We start from the raw sequence: 23,765 nt of genomic DNA on the forward strand, positions 1-23,765 counted from the left end.
GGACTTTAATTGCATCAATGAGTTAATCTATTGGTGGAGTCATAATTTGAGGGGATGAAATGTAAAAGGAGGGGCCAATTTGAAGGAAGTGAGTCACTGGGGTGTGACCCTGGGGGTCATCCTTGATCGCCCCTCCCTGGTTCTTTCCCTCTGTCTGCCTCCTGTCTGCTGGGTCACTTTGCTTTACCTCACATTCCCACCACAAAGTTCTGCCTCACCCCAGGCCTGGAAGTGGTAGAGCCAAGTACCCGTGGACTGTACCTCTGAAACCATAAACCAGAATAAATCTTTCCTCCTTTAAATAAATTTTTTCAGGTGTTTTGTTATAGTAACTGATCTACTATGGGTGTATCAATTTTAGTAGTCTCAACCAGCAAGTATTTTTATTTCTATTGATTGTTATTTTTCTCTATTATTTGTTTTCTAATTCAGTTGGTGTCTATTTTTGTTTATGATTTCCTTTTTTTTTTTTTTACTTACTTTGAGTTTATTTTTCTCTTATTTTTTCTAAGTTTTTAAAGTAAAAATTTTAGAAAACTGATTTTTCTCCCTCTGGCATTGAGGATTGAACTCAAGGTCTTCACACTGTGTAGTTGGGTTTTTCCATCCTTATTTTTTCTTAAAGTTTGAAACCAGCTCTTGTTAAGTTGCTCAACCTTAGGTCAAACTTGTGATCTTCCTGCTTTGGCCTCTTAGAATGCTGGGATTACAGGAATATTCCATCATGTCCATTTTCAATAATTTATTTTAGTTTTTTTGGTATAGGTATTTAAAACTATACAGATCCTTTTAAATACTGCAGCCCATAAATTTGGATGGGTAGTGTTTTCATTATTATTCAGTTTAAAATATTTCTAAATTCTCTTGTGATTTCTTTGTTGATCCATGGATTATGGTATGTTGCTTGATTTCCAAATATTTGGGGACTTCCTAGGCTTTTGTTTTTGATATTAGCTTCTAATTTACTGTCATTTTGGTCAGAGAACAGTTTCAAATCTTTTTGATTTATTGAAACTTAATTTGTGATTCAGAATATGGCATATTTGTGTGAGTATTGTATAATTACTTAAAAATATATTTCATAGTTGGCAGTTATAATGTTTCATAAATTCCAATAGAGTCAAATTAATTGATGGTATTGTTCAAATATTCTACCACTTTACGTTTTTTACCTACCTGTGCTATCAATTACTAAAAAAAGTTAAAATATCCAATCATTATTGTGTATTTATTTTTTTCCTTTAGTTACATTTTTATTTCATATATTTTGAAGGTTGGATATTTGATGACTTGATCCTTTTATTATCTTGAAATAACATTTTTGGCTAGTATTAAGCTTATTTTAAAAATTATAGTATACCATCTCTTTTTAACTGTCAGTGCTTGTGGAAGTAAACAGCATTATTCTATTTACAGTTATAGAAATTGAGTGAAATTGACCAGTTATTTAACTAGTGAATATATAGAGAATAATAAAGTTTTTGAACTTGGGAAGTGAGTCTTAGAGATCATAGGTAATTTAATGAATACAATCTTCCACAATACATTCTATAACATACCTCATTTTCATCTTTTTGATTTTTATGATTGTTTACTTATATGTTTATTACTACATATGTAGGCCATTATTCTTATTGCTAATTTTTAAACTTTATTTTCCTCATTGTTCTTTCTTTACACTATGGGACATAATCAAAGTAAGCCAAAAATAAAACTAAGATTTGAGCAACCTAGAAAATCTTCTATTGTGGCAAGATAATTTATAATGATGAATTGTTGTTGATTTAGGTAACAGAAATACTAATGATTATAAAGCCAAATATAAAATCATATGACGTAATTATATTATTATGATGTGCTTCTTTCATAATATTACAGAATCCTATTTTATTTTATTTCAAACTTTATTACATTAAGGGGAATGCTGAGAATGGCTTAGCTCTTCACCTTCCAATTAAAATGAACTCTTTTAAGTGGACGTGGAGATTAACCATGCTTATTGTTTGTATAGTACATTTGTGTCCTAGTCTATTGTCTTATTATTCAAATTACACAAAAAATTAAATAATAAACTGGCTAGAATCCATCAAATCCAATTGCGAAAAGCTTTCTTTTGAAAAACAAGGAAAAAGTTTTGTACATAAATGGAGAAAATTCTAGCAGGATTTCTTTACAATTATTTCTTTTTTCCTTTTCAGTTTGACCAGAATAAATATTTGCGCAGCTGAAAGTGTTATTAGTAGCAGGTTCTCATTGGCTGCCTCAGGCAAGGCAAACATCAAGTCCTAGCTTGAGCGCCAGGTTTGGGAGAAGTTAGCCTCTTGTGGAAGGAGTTACACTTGTCTGCACGTTGCTTCAGCTTTGCCTGAGTGCCTCCTAGTACTATACATTTGTTGTGTACACGTAAGCCTGATGATACTGTCTTAAAGTACCTTGCTGTGCTAAGCATACATTCCTTATGCTGCAAGCCAAGGCAGGCAAAGATATAACTATTTTTGTAAAAGTAGACTTAAATCCTGTCGTGATTTTACCTTTATCACTGGCAGATAACTTAATCTTATCACTTTCCAGGCATATTCATGCACAGTCCTCTTAGTCACTTTAAGTTTATATTTAGGTTTCTGTCCTTCCATTGTCTCCACTGTGGCATCTAAGTATGGAAGCCACATACGTGCACATATCCGGCTGTCAGGGTGGAGTGGCAGGCAGTGAACACCTGGCTCTCTACATCCCTCCTCATCTCTGGGTGCTGACTCTGTTTCTGCTGCTCCTACTGTAGATGTTCTCCTGTATGCTTTTTTTCAACAAGAACTGATTTTAGTGCTGTGGTGGATTGATAACTGGTGGTCCACTTATAACACCAGCGGAACTGAATCAGCGCGATGCTGAGCGTGGATGTCCCTCCTGAGGATTGTTGTCAAGATAAAAAGAAGACTTGGAGAGCAGCTGATGGTTCTTTTGGGGCTGTTGCTTCTCCTGGAGGAGCTTGTCATGCTGACTTCCCTGATATGAACTCGGCTGTTATTGTAATTGGAGAAGTTCAGAACTTTGTTGCTGAGCATGGCTTTGGTTCACTTTGGGGGAGTTCAGGTTCTTACTTAGAGCATAGTTTCTTAGCTCCAGAGGGTAAGATGTGTGCTTTTCAGTTTCCTGGGGAAGTTTGTCTTGCTGGCTTCCTGATATGAACTCAGCTGTTCTCATCGTTGGAAGAGCACGGGACCTCATCATCGGTGAGGATGGCTGCGGTTTTTGGGGGAGCTTTGGTTCTTTAAGCATCACTTCCGGGCTCCAGTGCAGATCCCTTAACCTACTAGCACAGATCCTTCATCTCTCTGGCACCGACTTTCCAGGTTCCATTGCTGACCTTTGGGCCTTCCCAGCGCAGATCCGTTAAGCAGAATTGCATATCATTGTCATGGGTTTTAGGTCTTCACGCAGAGCTCTGCTGTGGGATCCAGGCCCTTGGGTCTTAGTATGTGGAAAGATTTCCTGCACTTGTTGTATTAAACTCTTTGGGTAATGTTATAAAATAATTCTGTAGGTTATGTGTCCTGTCATGTAATCATTTTCCTTGCAAACCCTGACTACAACAAGTGCTGCTCTACAACACTGAAGCTCACAGAATATTCAAAAAAGTGGGTTTAGTCTCTCCTGGGCCTGGCTATGTGATGTGACCTCTTTGGCATTGCTGCTCCTGGTTTCCTGTGACATGGAGCATGTAAGCACAAACAGCATTTCCTGGCCAACTTGCAGATAGAAAGCAGAGCACAGTATTCTGTATGAGCCCAGATAGGCTGGATTTTGCTGTAGTGCTGAATGCTGCTTGTATCTCAATGGCTTAGAAGGGGAAAGGTTTATTTCTCGTTTGCTTAGCCTTCCTCAGTCAGCCCTGGTGCTGCTGCATCTCCTTCTCATCACTGGATCTAAGACGATGGAGCTGACGCTGCTTTAAGAGTAGAGGAAGAAGAGAATAAAGCGAACCTCGTGCTGTTTCATAAACCCACATTATTGGCTGTTGGCTTGTTTCTAGATGTCTTCTCAAAGCCTCCTGTGGACACAGGTGGGTCTTTTTCAGAAGGGGCTGGATTTAGAGTGTGTGATGCTGGAATGAATTCGCGGTGTAAAGCTAGGTTCGTGGGCACTGGGATGAAGGGTGTCATTGTTACCTTCCCTGAGTAGTCTAGATAAGATGAAAGAGACAAAAAAAAAAAAAAAAAAAAACAAAAAAAAAAACACTGATAAGGTCCCTTGCTTGTTTTGCTACCTTCAGCACACCATGAACTGTTTCTTCTCTACAAAACCTCTCTGCCACACCACCCTGCCTTGGAGCTATCAACCGAAACCTCCACAAACTTTAAGCTGAATAAACCTTTCCTCTTTTAACTTTGAGTGTCAGGCACTTTGTCTCAGGAATGAGAGAAAAGTAACTAAGACTTTGGCCAAAGCAAGTCAAATGTGTAAGTTTGACAATAGTGCACAGTTTCTCTCCTGGAATATCACAGCGTATGTTTTAACATGCAACCTATTCATGTTTATAGCAGTGCAACTCATAACAGCTCAACCTTGGAAGTGGCCTATATGTCCATCAACAGATGAATGGAAAAAATACGGTATTTATACTCTGCCATTAAAAAGATGAAGTTGAATCACTTGTAGAATGACTTTGAGAGCATAATACTAAATGAAATAAGTCAGATGCACAAGCTTAAATATTGCATGATTTTTCTTATATGAAGAACCAAAAATACAAATAAAAACTAAAATAAAATACAGATAATAGGAAATAGGAGACCATTCTTTTGCAAAAGGGGAGGAGACCAAGAGATGGAGGGAGGGGATAGAAGAGGGGGATGCAAAACCAGAATCAAGATGTGTTACAAACATGCATTAATTCCCCATTAGGAATGAAAGCATTATACTACACACAGGTACTAATACAAAATTTTAAACAACTAAAATAAAACATAACTTACCACTTTATTTCCACATTGCTAAACTTAAGGGGATCCATGTTTCTCTAATAACTTAACCTGAGGCATGTTGAGGTGTCAGAACCCCCACGCCTATGGCTTTCAGTTTTGTTTCTTCTCCAACCCAAATTCTTCTGCCCAGGTCAGGAAACCCTATCTCATCTCCAGGGAAGGCATTCTGGTTGTGCGTTTCTTCTCTCATGGGTTATTTGTGGACAAAACGTTCCTGTTCAGCTTCCTTTGTGCTTAGTCTTTTGAAACTTGAGACAACTCATTTTTGCAAATCACAAACTTTGGTGTTTAGGATTATTTTTTCTGCTACAAGTTTAAGAAAACCCATTTAGGACCTGCAGCTGAGAATTGACTTTGTTCTTTCCACTTTTTTCTTTTCTTTTAAAGATCTGTTGTTTGTTTTTCTGCTTTGTGTCCTCCCTTGCTGGGTGCTTCCAGAAACAACAAATGCTCCTGGCTCGATGGGCTAAGGACTTACACGGGTAACAGAGGATGTCCATCAGAGAAAACCTCAATCATTGTCTCCGGATGGAAGCTCCTCTCAGTTGGAAGGTAGTGAGGTCATGGCTAAACTAAAGCCTGCTTGGATGACAGGCTCTGGGCTCTGCCACCCTGCGTGAGTCTCTAAAGAATGCTCACCTTGGTGGTTGTGAATTGTTATTTACCATCCCATGAACTCCAAGGTGAAAAATGTGTCAAGGATTTACAATGCCATCTTCCTCTTTTTGGCTGGGGATCTTTCCTTTGAGAATTACGTTTGTCTGTGGCAGAGCAGCAGGCAAGTTCACGGGTGTGCCACATCAATACTCAAGTGGACCCACTCTCATTTCACTTGGAAGTGAATGAATCAGGAAGTTCAATTTAGAGTCTGGCGTTGTGGACCATTTAAAAGTTAATAAATCCTCCTACCTCCATTAAGTTGTATGTATTTTTCTTATCTATAATTATGCTTGAAAGGCATTGGATATATTTACTTATAGGATTCACCATTTAAAATCATTTTAAAATTTGGCTTATAAATATTATACAGGCTCACTGCAGAACGTTTGGAAAATGTAGAAGCATATAGACACATAATCCCACCTCCCCCAGATAATAACATAGCATACAGGAGCATTTACGTGTAGTATTTTTTCTTGCATGCAAACACTTGCTTTAAAGCAAGGAAAATAAAATTGATCATGTAGTGTTATATTCTGCTTTTTATGAAAACATTAATGAGGTAATGAATATGTTCCTATGCCATTGTATATCCTTTGGTACATGTTTGTTATGCTTGCACGGCATTCTGTCCCATGGCTATACCTATTTGATCAGTTTCCTATCCGACATTTATATTGTTTTTAGCAGTTAAACTATATAAATAACACTGAAATGTTTACATTTGCATTAAAATATTGTGTGCCTATAATGGTGTCTTTAGGATAACTTCACAGATGTGAAATTATTGAGTCAAATCGTATCAATGTTGTTAGGATTCCTGATATACTACTGTTTCTCATATACAAGATCCAATAAATTCTAAGATACATAGTTATCATTTTATGCTTTTTATATATGATTTTATCTATGTAAGAATCAAGCAATGCCACTTGAACAATGTTTTCTTACCACTTGTAACTTTTATAATTACTGAAAGAGTTTTTTGGGGGGTTATTTAAATTTAAAATTAGTTTATGTTTTATTCTTATCAGCTGTAAAGAAGGAACAAAAATCATGGCTAAGGTATTCACTCCTAAACTTCCCCATTCTTCTGAGTCCCTTTACAATTCTCTGGTGTCCATGATCTTCAGTATCATCACTAATGCTTTGATGTTATCTTTCATAAATATATGAAAGATATATATATATATATATATATATATATATATATATGAAAGGGATATATATATGAAAGGGATATATATATATATATATATATGAAAGGGATATATATATATATATATGAAAGGGATATATATATATATATATATATATGAAAGGGATATATATATATATATCCCTTTCTTTGCTCCAGGATTTGCTTCCAACCACTGCCATCTATTCTTAAAATCACAAAGCACATCTCAATGCAGAGATATTTAAAATGTACCTTCAAAAAGGAATGGGATATATTAAATTGCAAATTTCTGACTAGAAAAGTTTTACTGATTTTTTTTTCTCCTACCAGCAGCATGTGAAGTAACCCATTTCCTTTACACTTGATTCCATACTGGGGATCTCTATAATGAAAAATCTTTACAGTTGGATAGGTGAAACGCAGTATTTCACTTCAATTTGTACTTCTTTCATTGTTTGACCTGCTGAAATTTATTTTTACATTCTTGATCGCTTGTTTCTTCTTCTGCCAATTGTTCGAATATTGACTGATTTTTCTGTTCTGATGTTAATCTTTTATCTATTAAGAGTTCTCTATATGCCTCCTGCTAAGCAATTCAGAAAGGATGTTAATCTTTTATTTATCGTATGTTGCAAATACTTTTCTGCCTTAGGTTTCAGTGTGACTTTTATTTCATTTTATGGTATTATTTTTATTATGCACAGATATATCTATTTGCATGTAACCAAGCCAATTAACATTTTTCTCTGATTTCTTCACTTTTTCTTATCTTTAAAAAGTTCTCTCTGAGTTTAAAATAAATATTAATCTTTATTTTCTCCTACTTACTTCACAGTTATTGCTGTTTGTATTGACAAATTAATTCCTTAATGCATAGTAACGGTACTTAATTTGGTGATAGTCTAACCTTATTTTTCCATGAGAAGTCAATGACCTGTCCCAATACAACTAAGTCTTACCTTTCCTACTAGTTTAAGATGTCAACTTCTTCAAATACCAATATTTTTATACTTACTAGGATCTATATATGGGATATCTATCCTAATCTAATACTTTTTACCTCTATTCTTGTCCCATGGTCAATTACTTAAATTATTATTCAGATGACTATATAATTTAGCAGTCAAATATATACTTTGGCACATGAGTTATGTTTGGATGGTAGGAACAAACTTGGGCTACTTACTATGGTTTTATGACATATTTTCACATCTGCTTGAACAAGATTTCCCTCATGATGTATTTTCAAATTTCAGTAGCTTTTTTCTGAAGCATAGAAATATACAGAGCTAAGCAGTGATAAGATGAATATCTGAGAAGTATTTTTACTTCATGTGTGAAGTTTGTCCAAAATTCATGTCAGAATGATTTGCTCAGTCTAAATTGATACTGATTTGGATTTTCAAGAAAGTTTCTATGACTTTCTATTGAATTTACAGTCAGTTGATGCATAGTACACAAGGCTGCCTTCCTGGTTTATATCATTACTCTTTCCATTTGGTTTCTATGTGGTCAGCTATTTGCTGTCTTTCCTTGGAACCTTTTAGCTAGCTGTGATTGCAGGTACCACTTAGGTTTCCCACCACTGTATATGCCATTCTGCATTCTCATCCTGTTCACCTGCTTGGGCACTCTCATCACTGATTAGTGCACATAAATACAGTCCAACAAAGCCTCATTCAGATACTTTCCAAAGGGAACGGTGCAAATGCATGGACCTCTGCCCGTAAGCTCACAGGTCCAAGCTGAGTGGGAATTGAGGAATATAAGACTTTCCCACAAATCCAGACAGTACGAAGTCTTGCCCGAGTCTTGGATTGTTTTGCACTGTGGCAGAAGGCCAAGGTTTTAAATTTTATTTGTCTTGCAACATTTATGCCTGCCTTGTAAATGCTGTCTGGTACCTGTTCTCCAAGTCCACCATTCCTCCAGCCATTACACTAGTGTTTATCAAGTACTGTGCAACATACCCCCTGTCACACAGACAATGTGATAAATCTCTGTGTACAGGAACATAAAAATACAAGAAAGCTGATCAGCAGTGTCTGTTGAAAAAGTTCTGAATGACTTCACAGCCGGAGACTTCTACAGAAAGTAAATCTTACCAGGCTTCCGGCTTGTCATTTTTGGTGGTAATTTTAATGAAAACATTTTGGTAGAGAATGAGACACCATAGACCAACAAGGACCCAGAATGGAGTGGATAATTCCTGAGTGTCATCCTAAAAATTAGCTTTTGAAGGCCACTTCTTTCTTCTTAGTTGTCCTTTGCCTTTTTTACCTTGCTCCTGTCCCTGGGTCATGATTGCTGTTCCCATTTTCCTTTGTCACTTCTTGCTTTTCCCCTCACACTAACCCACACTGGCTGGGGATTTAGCTCAGCAACATAAGCGCCTGCCTTGCAAGCAGGCAGTTATGAGTTCGATCCCTGGTACCGATAAAAACGAAAAAGACAAAAAAAAAAAAAAAAATCACCTAGTAACCAGAATGTGCTTTCTTGTGCCGCAGGGATCACTGTACCCCTTCTTTCTACTTTATTAGGTAAACATCTTAAAGGTAACCACACCCATCTCTGCAAGATCCCTCCCCTTCTTTGCAATGCTCACATTTAGGAAGTCCCCAAGTTACAAAATAATGTATTTCCAATGTCTGTTAAGTTGTCACTTGGAACAGACTTTTCCACCAGGCTCTCAGTGGTGTTTACAATCCCAAATCCAGCTTACCACAACTATGTGCTACACATTTATTGAGTCGAGCATTGGCTAAGCGCTGGTGGCTAAGAATTTTTTTGTTTGCCAGCTTGTTCTTCAGCACCGTGGTGTTTGAGTAGAACTGTCTGCTTCCCACGGCCTTCTCAGGTGTCACATGCAAGCGTTCTTGTTCTACTCAGCATATGATCTTTAGCAGTGGCTTTGCAAATTGCACCTTTCTCCACATAGCGCGTTTGTAAGACACCATAATAATTGTCTGAATTCCCCCAGATGAAGCAACTACTATCTGCACACACTGATTAAGATTTAGCAGTATCCGTGGGAATTTAGCAGTATCCCTGGAGGCATCAAGGTCTATGGGATGAGATCCACTGGGCAATGAATATAATGTTATTAAAATATTATCTTCAGCCACAGCAGAGTCTCTTTGGTGGTAGGAGGCAATTGTGTGATAGGTTGTTTCCCAGGATGTAATTTCCAGGGGGCACACGGAAGAGCTCACTGTTGTGCTTGTTTGTTTGTTTGTTTTTCTTTTGAGACACGGTCTCACTGTAATACAGGTTGCCCTTGAACTCACTATGTCATCTAGGCTGGCCTTGAACTCACAGCAGTTCTTTTGCCTCAGCCTCCTGAGTGCTATGGTTAGAGGCTAGCTCTATCGCATCGGGCTTCCTTGGCCACGTTCAATGCCCAATAAACGAATGAATGAATGGCAAAGGGAAGTGGGAAGACACTTGGGCATACGTTTTTAGGATTTCTCGGATTTTGGACGTGAATGGAAAGGACTTTGCATCTTCTAGTATTTCTTTCTTGCGAGTTCCCAGGAAGACTCAACTTTGAGCACCTTCGTGACCTGTTTTGTTTTGCTCAGTCCAGAGAGAACAAAGCTTTTATGACACCTGCTTTACTTTGCATGTTTCTTCTTTGCCAAAGGTGGGTCAGCTTTGAAAAACAATTTGTTCAGGATTATTTACCCCAGGAAGTAAAGAAGTCTCTCCAAGAAGCTTAGATAAGTTTTGTATCTTGTTTCAATCTAAAAAGAAGTATGTGGCGGTGGTGGTGGGGTGCTTGGATGGTTCCAGGACTGATGTATAGGAACATCCTTGGCCTCTGGTAGTTTTGAGGTTTGGGTTTTGGAGCTGCTAATCTAGGCCTGACAGCCAGGCTGCCTTCCACAGGTGTGAACTGTCCCCCAACCCGACACTTGGAGCAAATCTCTCCCTGTCCAAGGAGGACACAGGACTGCGGGTCCGCGATTTAACGCGGAGCCTTCTCCCCCCCCCCCACCCCCACCCCGCAGTAAAAGGCACGCTGGCGGGCCTGTTTCCCCGGGGAATCCCTCCACACCTAGGCGGGCCACCCTGCTGGGAAGCAGTCCCAGGGCTGCCAGGAGCTGGGCGCGCTGGGTGGCGCGGCCTGGCCGGTGGGGGGCGCTCTGCGGTGGGAACCCCGGACGCACCCGCGGGGCGGGGCAGGGCGGGCGGGTCCCACCGTCGCCTCCCCGCCTGACTCGGCCGAACTTTCCGCCTGCCCCGGTGCGCTGCAGCTGCCGCTGGGGAGGAGGCGCCGGGCCGCCCGCCGCCCCCGGAGTCCTCGCCGCTCCTCGGCGCCCTGTGGGAGCCCGGTGCTCCGCCGCCCCCTGCGCTCGGCCCGAGGGCATGCGGCAGCCGCGGCTCCCGGGCTCCGGGCGCGGGCGAGCGTGAGCGGTGAGTGTGGCGCGGACACCGGGAGGGGGGCGCGTGGGGACGCAGCCTAAGGGGGCTGCCTGCTTGCAGCCTGGGGCACCAGACCCTCTCCGGACTCCCGGCAGAACTTTTCCGGCGAGTGTGTGGCACATCGTGCCGTGTTCCATCTTTTTCTCCCTAGGAGCAAAACGCAGTCGCGATGCAAACTCGGAGTTGTGTCCGCCTGCGCTGCGGGGCGCGGGGCGCGGACTGCGGCCGGACACAGGTGTGCGCCACAGTGGCCTCGCCGGCCGTGGGTGCTGAGGAAACCCAAGTGGGGTTGCCTGTGGAGCCGGGGGGAGATCCCATTTTTCTGCCCCCGATTTTCCACTGTACGGCAAGGTACACTACGATGGTGTGTCCGCTGGAAAACAGCGTGAAGGCATCTAAAGAAATCTGTAAGGCTGTCAGGGTGGTGGCGGAGGAGTAAGTGAAAGTCCGCGCGATCCCCTCGCTGCTGGCAGACAAGAGTGCTTTGTTTTGCCAGAGCGCTACTTTATTGCTTTTCCCCAGCAAGTTGCAACTACCCAAACTTGCTTAGAAATTTCTCAAGCATGCAACTCTTAAGAGTGAGTGACTGTGAATATTGGAAACAATTTGGTCTCACTAGGGTAATCATTAAAACGACAATCAAAAGCATTTGTAGATTAGTTTTTAAACTGAAAATTGCAATTGTCATTGAAACTTTTTTTCTCCCTTCTCATTACCTGATCTTGGAATGGCATTTCGGAAGTAAAAGGTTACTTGACTTCTGAGGGTTTCTGCGTGTCTTTTGTAAGTAGGAGACTGCAATAAAGTGAGCATCAGTCACAAATAATCTTCTTAGCAAGTAGGTGGTCATTTCACGCATGCATTATTTCATTCATTAATGCATGAGCTTTTGTATTACTACAAAAGAGTTTTTGTTTTTTCCAGGGAGTATCTATCAGTAGTATCTAACTCTGCTTTCCATGAGATACTGGATATACATTTGTGTGATGGTTAGAGTCAGTCAATAGAATTTCCATCTTTTCTTTTTTTCTTTTCTTTTTTGTCCAGAAATGATACAATTAGAAACACACAACCTTGGTTCTACTAATACCATGCTTGTCTGAACAAACAGCCATTCTAAAAAGTCCAGCAAGGAAATTCTTACAATGATGGTTGTATACTTGAGACTATGACTTCAGAGCTCTCTCTTGTGCCTTGAGACTATAGACCTAGAATTAAGGAGAGATGTGGACATTTAACCATCTGGACAATACTTATTTTATTTTGAGAGAGGGTTTTGATGGGCAGGCAGGCTGGCCTTGAACTCATTATGTAGCCCAGGCTGACTTTGAATTTGAACTTCCTCCTGCCTAAGCCTCCAAAGTGCTGGGATTATAGCCGTGTACCACCACACCTGGCTGGGACAATACTTGTGTTAATTGCCATATAATGAGTAAAATAGATCATGTTGGCACATTAAAAATATTTTTTCTTTTTTTAATCTTCAGAATTCAAAGCTTGGGGCTTTGCTTTAATCACAAGTGACACAGCTATTTCCTTTCTAAATCTGACCAGTGCATTCATCAGCTACTAGACTATGTCAGATCAGATCTATTTGGCTATCTGGGTGTTTCATAAGACGTTTGATCAAACAGAATTATATATGTTTTCTGTGAAGGAAGACTGAAACAAATACATGAAAATATAATTGTTTCTCATTCATGCTCATCAGAACTCATTTAAAATGCTATAAATTAACTACTATATCATTTTTTAAAGACACACAGTAGATACACAGAATTGTAGCCAGGTAGCAAAGAAGATACACACTCCCAAAGTCAGTTGAACACATATGCCTCAGACTGGCTACTACTTCATGTTTCCCAGCTTCCTGCTGAGCAGCAGCAGTGCACCATAACTTAAACCCAACCTCTCATTTCTCTGGGCTGGGGCAAGGGGAATCACTGTGACTGAATGGCAATTACCATAACTCAAATGACCCATTAGCATTCTCCTTGGAGTATACATTAGTTTAGATGCTTTCTGGCCTGTGATCATACCCCCAAAGTGGTTAAGTCTGATTGCAAGCTTTTAAAGATAGAGACCAGGCCCGAGACATTAATGAGAAAAGGCAAAAGAAAGCTTCATGGTCAGACTAGACTTTGTTCCGGCTGGGCTTTGTGAATTTGGACACATTGTTTTCACTGAACTAAACCCTAATTTCACCATCTGTGTAAAAGAAAGGAAAAAAAAGATTATATCTATCTCCCAAGATTAAAACAGAAAGAATTTAAAGGGCTGGGGATTTAGCTCAGCGGCATAAGCGCCTGCCTTGTAAGCAGGCAGTCATGAGTTCGATCCCTGGTACCGATAAAAAAAAAAAAGAAAAAGACAAAAAAAAAAAAAAAGAATTTAAGAGTCTCTGGTATACAGGAAGTACTTCTTAAATGATTGCCTTCTTTCTCTCCAAAATAAACATTGAAGTATGGACATTTATGTAAACATGGGTGCAAATATGTGCAGTTCCAGTGAGGAGTGTAGAAGGGTGGACTCCCAAGCTCTGGGTGATTTAGAGACGCTGTACAGACTTAGGCACTGTTCTCTTTCCTGACCGTGGGCCTTGTGCTTCTCTTTCTCTCCATAGGAGAGGAGTTGAGCCTCCTTTTTGGCCCTAATAATTGTTTGTCTCTTGTCCTAGCTTTTGTGTGTAGATGGAGGTGTCCCAGCGATCTCAATCCTTCTGTGGGCAGCAAGGTGGTGAGGTTGTGGAGCAGTCTGAGGCATAAACCTGAGGGTTTGTGCTTTTACAGATAATGGGCTTGAGGCATTTGGAGTACGGATGTCTGTGGATTTTAATCCCAGCTCCACTTTTGTGAACCTTGTGACCTTGCGTATATTACTTGCTGTCCTTGAATCAGTTTTATCATTTAAACAATGGGAATAAGAATTCCTTTCTTGCTATCTGTATGGGTTATTAGTGGCCCATGTGTATGAAAGGCCATATAAATATTAGAACTAGAGAGGCAGGCCGTGCAGACGTAGGATAATCCAGTCGGACGCACTCTGCACTGGCTGCATGGGTGGCAGGATCTCCATGTGGACATCTCATTGCCAAGCAGGCATGGCTGCAGTTCATTCAGGTCCCTTTCTCCTGTTCTCTCATCCAGAGATTGAGAAACTGCTCTGTGGGGAATACAAGAGGAAGATTAAATCTGGGACTGAGATTACCCAACAGGATATGATCGAAGGCATGGGGCAAAGTTCTAAAGAAGCTTTAATTCCTTCTGAAAATTACTAGTATTGTGCTGTCTGTTCACTTCAGGTCTTAATGGGCAAAAATAAAGCACTAGATATCTACTCAGTGGGTCAGAAACATAGTAGTGGAAGTCATTGATAAGCATCCTTCCTCTCCATTGCTTTCTTGCTAATATGAGTCCTAAGGCTCATTCCATGAAGCAACAGCATGACTCAAAACATTCCCTGCCTGAGCCAGTTCAACAAATTATTTCATTCAGTGTGAAAGATGTGTGTCGCGCAGCGTGGCTGGGAGCCAGGAAAGTAGTACTCATGGAGATAAAGGTTCCATCTTCCTGGGTCTATGCTCATCTGTCTTTTCACCAGCCCCCAGGCCTGTGTCCTTTCTGTCCCTCTGCAGCCCCTGACCCCTGACCTGCTGGCCTGTTACCTACAGTCACTGCATGTGACCCTTGACACTGCCTTACTCCCATGAACCTTGTCTGCCTTCGTACCTGAATCACTCACACACCTCAGGTTGGACCAGACAGCATGTTACACTGGAAAACAATTCTCTCAGTACTGCCCGCCCGGCTTTTCCTGGGAATGTCAGTCAGCACCTCTAAATTACTCACCAGCTCATCCCGAGTATCCCTGTTCCCTAGAGATTCAGCCAGAGGATCTGCCTTACCTTGGCTCAGCCTGGTGGAGATTGGTGGTGTTATCAAGGAATGGCTTGGCAGATGGCAGGGACTGGAGAACATATTAGTTCCTCTGAAGAATGCACCGATCACCCAAAGCCCTTCAAACAAATAAAGCAATCTGCATAAAAAGCAGTGTGCTTGTTTTATAAATAAAGCTTTAAGACAAAGCTCTGGTCTGTCTTTTAAGCCAGGTTGCTGCAAACCCCACCTTCTATAGAAATTGTGGAGCTTTCCCCAGACATCTTAGACCATGTTAGTTAAAGGTGGGCAGTGGGGATATTCAGAGGCATTCGCTCCCCAAGGAGAACTAGAAATCTACGGTTAAGGCTGCTGGTCCTTGGCAGAGACTCATTATGGAATCAAGGACTCAATTAGAGTCCCTTGGGGGAACATCGTTTGCCTCCTGTCCTGCTGGACTTTTCATGTCAGTGTTTTACTGAGGGCTCCTTCTCCGGACACTGTCCTATGGGTCGGATAAAAAGACAGTAAGTCAGCCCCAACATTCTCCATGGTTTCCGCAACCACACCTTCAATGAATCACAGATCAAGAACATTCAGAGGAAACATGTATCTGTGTTAATATGTACTGACTCTTTTCATTTCTATCTTTCCTAATAGATTATAATTATTTATGTAGCACTTACATTTTATTAAATGTTTATTATAAGTAAAATAGAGATGATTGAATGTATACAGGAGAATGTTTATAGTTACAGGCATATTCTGTGCTGCTTTATATAACAATTTGAATGTACGTGGGTTGGTACAGTCATTGGAATTCTGAAAAAGAAAAACCAAAGATACTAAGAGACAACTATATAATCATTTTCTATGCTCCTGTGACATAACAATCAAAATATTTGTCTCCCTTCCCCTATTCTCTGTGTATGTATATAAATATATAATTTCAAAATAAAACATATATCCATTAGCTATAATTTCATTATGAACTACATATCATGTTTCAATATAAATATATATATATATATATCACATATAATCATTAGTCTTTATTCTGAATATTTTGAGAGCACATTGCAGGTTGCATTTTACTCTCGTCTACCATTGAATATTTCAGAAATTTTTAAAAAGCAGGTACATTTTCATTCTTTATAACAGCATGTAATGCATCAAATAAAGAATTAAATATTGGTCTAACCATAAAGTCCAGAGAATCTCTTGAGAGTTCATCATGTCCCCCAAATGTTTCTTCGCCATGTGATCTGCAATCATGTGGCACCTACTTGTCATGTCTCTTCTGGAGTGCTTTCTCAAGCTTTTCCTATTCCCAAGGTCTTTGCACAGTTTAGGTCTTACATCCTGTAGAATGACACTCAGCCAGGATCTGTCAGGTGTTTCCTTAGTGCAGACTGAGGTCTTCCAGTGTTAGCAGAAATACTGCAGGAATGGAACTCTGCTCGTCTCTGCTGTTCACAATGAAAGGTACACGATGCCAAGCCACCTCATTACATTTGTTCCACCAGATCATTCCACCTTAAGTTGACTATTGGGCCTTTGAAATTTATTGGTGTTTGTGGGGAAGTATTATAAAGTTATGCTAATGGTCTGTTCCTCATTAAACCTACACTCACAGACTTACTCTTCAGTGATTTGGGTAAGCCCAAATCAGCTACATTTGGAAGGGTTGCTAGAACATGGTTCTTTACTTCTACGTATAGTATATCACTTGGCATTTTATAAGAAAACAGTTACACTCCCATGGTTTTATTTATTGATATGAGGAAATACTTATGGATTCCTTTTGTATGCAACACATTGAAATGTTTTACTGTTGTTACTGAAATTTTCCTCAGCTGGGCCAGTGGAAGTTTTATGTAGTTGGCTTTTGTGTCCTTTGACACAAGTCTGTTGTTTATTGAGCATTTCTTTATTTTCTGGCATCACAACATTTTCTAGGTTGATCTTGGGTGTTTACTGACCTGATTTGTTCTCCCTTTTATTAGAATACTGTTCTTTTTTCTTTTTTAAATTGTATATATTTAGTGGATACAACGTGATGTTTTGATATACTCACCTCAGTGTACCTGTGTATATGGAAATGATGGCTGTAGTCAAGCAAATTAACATGTACCATCACCTTCTATAGTTATCTTTTTGTGTGTATGGAAGGAGGACCTAAAAAGTCTGTTCTTTTGGCAAAGTGCCACTGTACAAGATTATTAAAATCTTCCTATTGTTTTGCATTGCAGAGAAGTGGTCAGGGGAAATGGGGAGATGCACGTTGAAAGGTGCAAAGTTGTAGTTATATACAGTGAATAAGATCAGAGATACAGTATGCAACATGAGGACATTACATACACATTAAAGTATGGAGGGTTGATGTTCTCATTGTTTCTGTGGTGTCCTTGCTTCTAGATCTCTCAGAAGACAGAATAGGAAATACACATGCACACATACATATACACATATAAATTTATGCTTTCCTATAGCAAGCCATAAATTTTAAAATCCTACATTCACCCTAGTAATTCCAATTTCAATCCATTGCTCGGAGACCTTTCTGTTCTTTCTTTTTCTTCGGCAGTTTGAATCTTGACTCCCATTATCTGCAGTAACCAGCGCCCTCACCACGAGGCATCCTGCCTCTGCTCGCCTCTGCTTTCCCCACTCAGCCCAGGTCCTTGGCTGCCGGACCTGCTAGCTCGTGTCTCTGGGCAGCTTCCAGCTCACTGCTTCGTGTGACTCCCAACAGCAGCCCGTGTCTGGGTGCACCTGCCCGCACTCCCTGTCACCATAGTGCATCCTCAGCTACATGGTGCCCACACCGTTCTGGGGAGGGAAGAGAAGAAAAGGGAAGGGAAGAGAAAAGAAAAGGAAGATAGAAGGAAAGCAAACATAGGGATAGTATTTACGTTTATGTCTTTGCATATACATTGCCAAATTGCCCTGCCAAAAATACTAGTTTGCATTCTTGGCAACAGTATGAAAGTTCTTTTCTTTTTAACCACATCTTTGCCATACATGAATATTACTTATCTCTTTAAATGTTGTTAGTCTAATAGTCCTTCACGTTTCTCTGCGTTCAGCTCCTACAACACTTATCCCTGTAGTATGCCTTTCTAATTCATCCCACCCAGTAGGGAAGAATTCTAAAACCTTGGCACTTCTGACATCTTAGACTCTATGTGTAATTCTTTGTGTCGAGGGCTGTCTATGCATGTCTGGGAGCATCCCTGGCTTCTACTTAGTAGATACAAACAGCAACCCCAGCTGCGATGATCATAAATATCTCTACATATGCCAGGTGTCTCTAGGAGGGAAAGAGGCTTAGCTCTGCCTGGAAATCCATCGCTTTAGATTCCAAACTTACTAAAGGCATTTTATATAGACAAGTTTGTACATTGCTTTGTTTTGCTTATCATGAACAATAAGCAACTGTTAACTGCACAAGAGTAAGAAGAAGCAGTGATTGGGAAGAATGCATTCTAGCAGGGCCAGTGGAACTTCTCCATTACATGCCTGCAGCCCTGCACATATGCAAAGCAAGGGCTAGGAATGGAGGGAAATGAAGCGGAAGGCCAGCAAGGTTAAATAGCCACTGATTGCTACCAGATAATTACTAGTAGACTAGACACTAGAAGACTAGTGTCTTCTTCAGGTTATTTCTACCCTAATTTCTTACAGTCAGAGAGTTGAAATCTGTACCCTTCCTTAACTAGTACACTCTGTTTTGCTGATAGAAAAGTAAAATGTTTTAGAAAAAAAGTGTAAAGTTACATTCTATCATTCTAGATATAAACCAACTTTGGGGCTTTCTCTGAAACAGGCCAATAGACTATCATTGTATTTTCTCTCATGTATTTTGAGTTTTATTTTGATGTTTTCATTTGATCATACAGACTTTCCCTCCATGAATCTGTGTCACAAATTCTTAGAAAGATGCACTTACACATTTTTATTGACATTTACTACTGTCAGATTGGGGTGTCTTCTAGAGTCAGGAAACGCTGGCAGAAGGCATTATTGTCAATATGGTGAACACATGTGCCCTTTCACTCCCAATGGAAGTAAAGAACTGGCTTCCAAAAGGAGGCTCCCATGGTCAGTGTCCTGAAAAGAGCCTGGGCCAGGAGGAGAGCAGGTCAGAATGAATGCATCTCCCAGTGATTGTGAGGTGCAGACCGTGCTGCCCATCTCACCGGGGGATCAGATGGGGAAAGGGATGGGCCTCCTTCTTGAAACTCTTCCCCGTGTACTGTGACCATCCTGATGCCACTGTGAGATCTCCTTGGAGTGGTCTAGAGGAAGTGACATAGTGGACAACTGCTCCTTGACCTCCCACAAACTGATGTCCTGCTAAATCCATCATAAGTGGAAAATATCGTAGGTTCAAAATGCATTTAGTAACCCAACCTGCTGAACCTTCCAGCTTAGCCACACAGCACGTTGTTTTCTCTCATGGTCATGTGGATGCGAGGGATTTGTCTCTTGCTGTCACTGCCCAGCATCCAAACAGAACCTTACTGCACACTGACAGCCTGGGGAAGATCAAGGCTCCAGATTCAAAGCACAGTTTGTACTGAATGTTATGTTATTTGTGCAGTGTTGTAAAATCATAAAATCATAGATACAACCATGACAAGCTGGCCACATCTGTAGTTAGAATGTTAAACTTCAGTTTTCAGCCCAGCTGCCTCTTTCCGAGTTACACATTGTCATCTAGAACTAAACATTTTCAGTGGAAGTAAGAAAATACCACTAGTGACTCTGAGCGGGGAGTAGAGAAAGCCCTGGCTTCAGGCCTCTTATTCCAGTGACCCACCCTGCCTGAGGGAGATGATTCCTCTTTCATCTCTGTCGTGGGTCCCTTTTTTAACCTCTTGGGAACAAGCTTCCCCTGGAGCTCAGTGTGTATCCAACTCCTCAAAACCCAGGAGTCATGAGGATTTTACCTTTGCCATGTCACTCTTCATTCTAAAAACCTAAGTTAGATCTTCATTTATAAAATATAAACTGAGGCTACATAAGGCTAAGTAACTTTACCCAGACCCTATGATAATAATTTGTAATCAAATTAGCACTACATGTTAGAGGCTATGTTATTTAAATTTCCCAGTGGACTTAGGAAGAAGGCATTATTATACCCATTTTGCAGATGAGGAAATTAGGTCTCAGAGAGGCTAACTAACCTGCTGGTAAACAAGCCTTCAAACAGTCTTGCTGACTCCAAAGCCCATACACTTTGGCAAGTGAGTATCCAATCTTTTCAGAACCATTTGGTGAAGAGACTACCTTTTCCCCACTGTGTATTCCTGATACTCTTGTAGCGGATATGATTGATGGATTTTTAAATGAGATCTCTACTCTGCTGCATTGATCTGTATATCCGTATTCATGCCAGTAACACACTATTTTAATTATTGTAGCTTTGTAATGCAAGTTTGAACTTAGGAACTGAAGGCCTATAGTTTTGTTATTTTTCAAGATTGTTATGACTCTTCAGGCCTAACAAGGATCCATGTGAATTTTAGGATTTTTATCCTATTTCTTTAAAAATGGCCATTGGGATTTTGATAAGGATTACATTAAATCTGTAGATCACTTTGAGTAGTGTGGAACCATTTAGCAATATTAAGTCTCCTGGTCCATGAATGTGAGATGGCTTTCAATTTGTCTGTGTCTTCTATAGTTTCTTCCGTTAATATTTTGTATTTTTCAATGTAAAAGTCTTTTATCTTCTAGATTAAGCTTCTTTCTTGTGTTTACTCTTTTTGATGCTATTGTAAATTTCATCTTTTAATTCTTAGTTGCTGTTTTAGATGGCTTATTGGTAGTGTGTAGAAATGCAGCTGACTTACATGTTCCTATTATTCTTTCCAACTTTACTGAGCTGGTTTTTTAGCTCCGAGAGGTGTCTTTTTTGAGTCTGTGGCATTTTTTACATAAAAGATCACTCCATCAGCAAACAGTCAATCTGTGTACCTTTTCTTTTTTTTTTCTTGCTTAATTTCTCTGGCTGGAATGCTGACTAGAGGCTGTGAGAGTAGATACATTTGCCTTGTAACTGATCCTACAGGAAGAGCTTTCTGATTCTCACCATTGAGCGTGTTGCTTGCTGTGAGGGCCGTGCTCTTTAACCACTTAAATCACCTGCTTACTTGAACCCCCAAATTTGTGCTCTTCTACCAAAGTTTGTTTCCTCTTTGCTGGCAATTCTTGCCCTTTCTGCTCCTGCCAGCTGCTGTGTTCTGAGCAGCAAGACAGGGACAGTGACAGATCTGAAGGTCAGACACTGAGGCACTGAGCTTGTAGTCAGGTAGGAGTAAGTCTTTCTTGGACTATTGTTACTTAGTGTAGTTACAGAATTACTTTGTCTTCCCTCTTTGTTAAGTTGAGGTGTTACAGCATGAACAGTTAAAGCCTCCAGAATGCCAGTTGCATATTGCTTTGAAGTTTTAGGAATCTGGAGCTACCTAGCCTTCTTGAGAAGTATTCCCTGCCACTTACTGAGTATTTTGTGCTGTAATCTTTTTGGCAATCCATTGCATAGAAAGTCTGCCAGTTTCAGAGAAGAAGGACAAGGTTCTGGCCAGGTCAGTGGGACACAGGCCTTGAACCACTGCTGGAAGTGACGGGTCTCTATCTGACCCAGGTTCATACTAAAATGTTCTTTTCTTTCTTTGTTCCATTTATCAGTCACCATACCATGGCATTCCATGTAGAGACAGAAATAAGAAAAACAGAATAGTATTCCCATGCCAGAAGAATCAGAGACACGTAGCAGTAACCGTTGCCACAGGTGATGCAGCCCCTGGGCAGGAATTGGGAAACCCTCGCTGTCTTGGCAGGAGCAGGTTGTGTGGCTGGATGCCGCTTCTGCTCTCTGGGTCAGGCCTGCCAGAGGCCCAGACTCTTTTTCCCCTGCAGACTCCTTCCCTGTTGTTGACTCTCCTGGGACCATGGCTGAAGTTAGTGCTGGAAAGCGTGTGCTCCTCTATAGAGGATGGACATGGCCTTTCTAAGCTGTGCTTCCTTGACCACACTTCCTTACACACTTCATCTAGCATCTAGTCAGCTCCACGCTGCAGTCCCCGTATCCAAATTTCCTGCTCTTCAGGGTTGCAGAAGCAACCAAGTTTTCTGGTCCTTCGAAGCCCTTGGTTTCTGGACACTGTCCATTCCTCTCCATCTTTACTTACAAACGTAGAAACAATTCTTGCCTGAGTTCATCTCTTCCTGTGAGGAGAAGGCAGCAAGGTGAAGGCTTTCCTTGCTCAGGTTCTGTTTCTTTCTAATTTTTTACCTACAATGACAGGTTCTTAGGCAGAGAGACTGAAAATACAGTTAACTTGAAGAAAGTAGAAGTTTATTTTTCTCTCATGTGGAACCCAGCAGTGAGTTGTACAGGTTCAAAGATCCTTTTCATCTGGCTATTCACTAGGGAATTGCTTCTCAAATTCTCTGTGTAATTGTTTGTTTGTTTGTTGTTGTTGTTTTTATCAAATAGCAATAATTTTGCTCTATGTTGTATTCAGAAATTGTTCATTGATTGTGCATTTGTGACTCACAGCAATGCCAGATTGCTATAATCTTAAGTATTTATTCTCACTTTCTGTACTTACTTCTTTGTTGGCACACACTAGCCCGTGGGTTGCTTTGATTCAGGCTGCCTTAGGACTTTGCCATGGTCTAACTAACATACAGTGCTAGATGGCAAGCCTGTTTGTGTTCCAGCTTGCGGGAAGGGAAGAGAGTGTATAAGAGTGCAAACTCAAGTGTCTGAAGGCAGCACATAGCATTCGTGTGCATACATTAGCAAGAATTTAGTCATGTAAGCACCCCAGCGGGAAGGAGAAGGAAAAGGGAGTATCCAGCTGGATGTCCAGGTGCCCAACTACAAGTTCTTACTCTGTAAGAAAAGGAAAACATGATGTAGCAATCTGTCTGGCGGAACACAAGTTTAAAATACAAAGAAATAATTGTAAGAGAAGTCCCAGGACAGTGTGCAGTTCTGGGCAAATGAGCCAGGAGAATGGCTGGGAGTTCAGTGTCACACCCCGCAGAGGAGGGCTTCTCTGGAACCAAATCCAGAGTCCTGTTGGTCCTTTAACGCAGCCTGACGGTTAGAGGTGCTGCATGGTGAGGTTAGTAATGGGAAGTTCATATGAGGAGAAGCTGAGATCCAATCTCAGGGGAAATCCAGATACCAAACACCCAGGTTGGGAGTTGAGTGAGAATTCACAAGGCTATGTAAGACTGGAGTGCTTGGTCAACAAGCAGATCACAAGACAGGCGGGTCCTATTCCAGGTAGGACCCAAAGGGGGTCTCAGGGCTGTGGCTACAGTAGTATAACCTGAGCCTCAGTAAAACAATGGAGAGACAGAAGTCATCTGAGCCACCCTACCGACTTGCTAATGCTGCCCTACAAACAACAAAGGCAGTCTGAGGTCACCCCAATCCCCCCCAGTCATAGCCTTTGCAGTTGAAACTTTAATCTCCCTCCACTAGCCAATGGGTGAATGCTTCTGAGAGGATGTGTGCTGCCCCAGAGATGAATCTTCTGGGTTTACTCCAAGGCACACTGGATTTCCAGCATGCAGGTGGGAGCGCAGCCTGAGAGACAGTGGGTGTGAGAGGTC

General features: G+C 40.8%; 1 protein-coding gene across 2 annotated transcripts in view; it reads left to right on the forward strand.

Annotated features, from left to right (window-relative positions):
- Positions 1 to 2,972: 2,972 nt before the first annotated feature.
- Positions 2,973 to 23,765, forward strand: part of Lpar3 (lysophosphatidic acid receptor 3) — a 76,131-nt gene continuing 55,338 nt past the window's right edge. Inside the window, exons 1-2 of one of the 2 annotated variants that reach the window (XM_063257532.1) lie at positions 2,973 to 3,230; positions 3,874 to 4,060. In XM_063257532.1, the coding sequence (XP_063113602.1) occupies positions 4,031 to 4,060 (30 nt within the window). In that variant the 5' untranslated portion in view covers positions 2,973 to 3,230; positions 3,874 to 4,030. Of the gene's footprint in view, positions 3,231 to 3,873; positions 4,061 to 11,035; positions 11,239 to 23,765 lie in introns of those variants that run through there. The other variant, XM_003479063.5, reaches the window with a different exon arrangement.

The sequence above is a fragment of the Cavia porcellus genome, unplaced genomic scaffold, assembly GCF_034190915.1.
Source record: "Cavia porcellus strain 051 isolate PalLab524CR breed Dunkin Hartley unplaced genomic scaffold, mCavPor4.1 scaffold_1, whole genome shotgun sequence".
NCBI classification, from domain to species: Eukaryota; Metazoa; Chordata; class Mammalia; order Rodentia; family Caviidae; genus Cavia; species Cavia porcellus.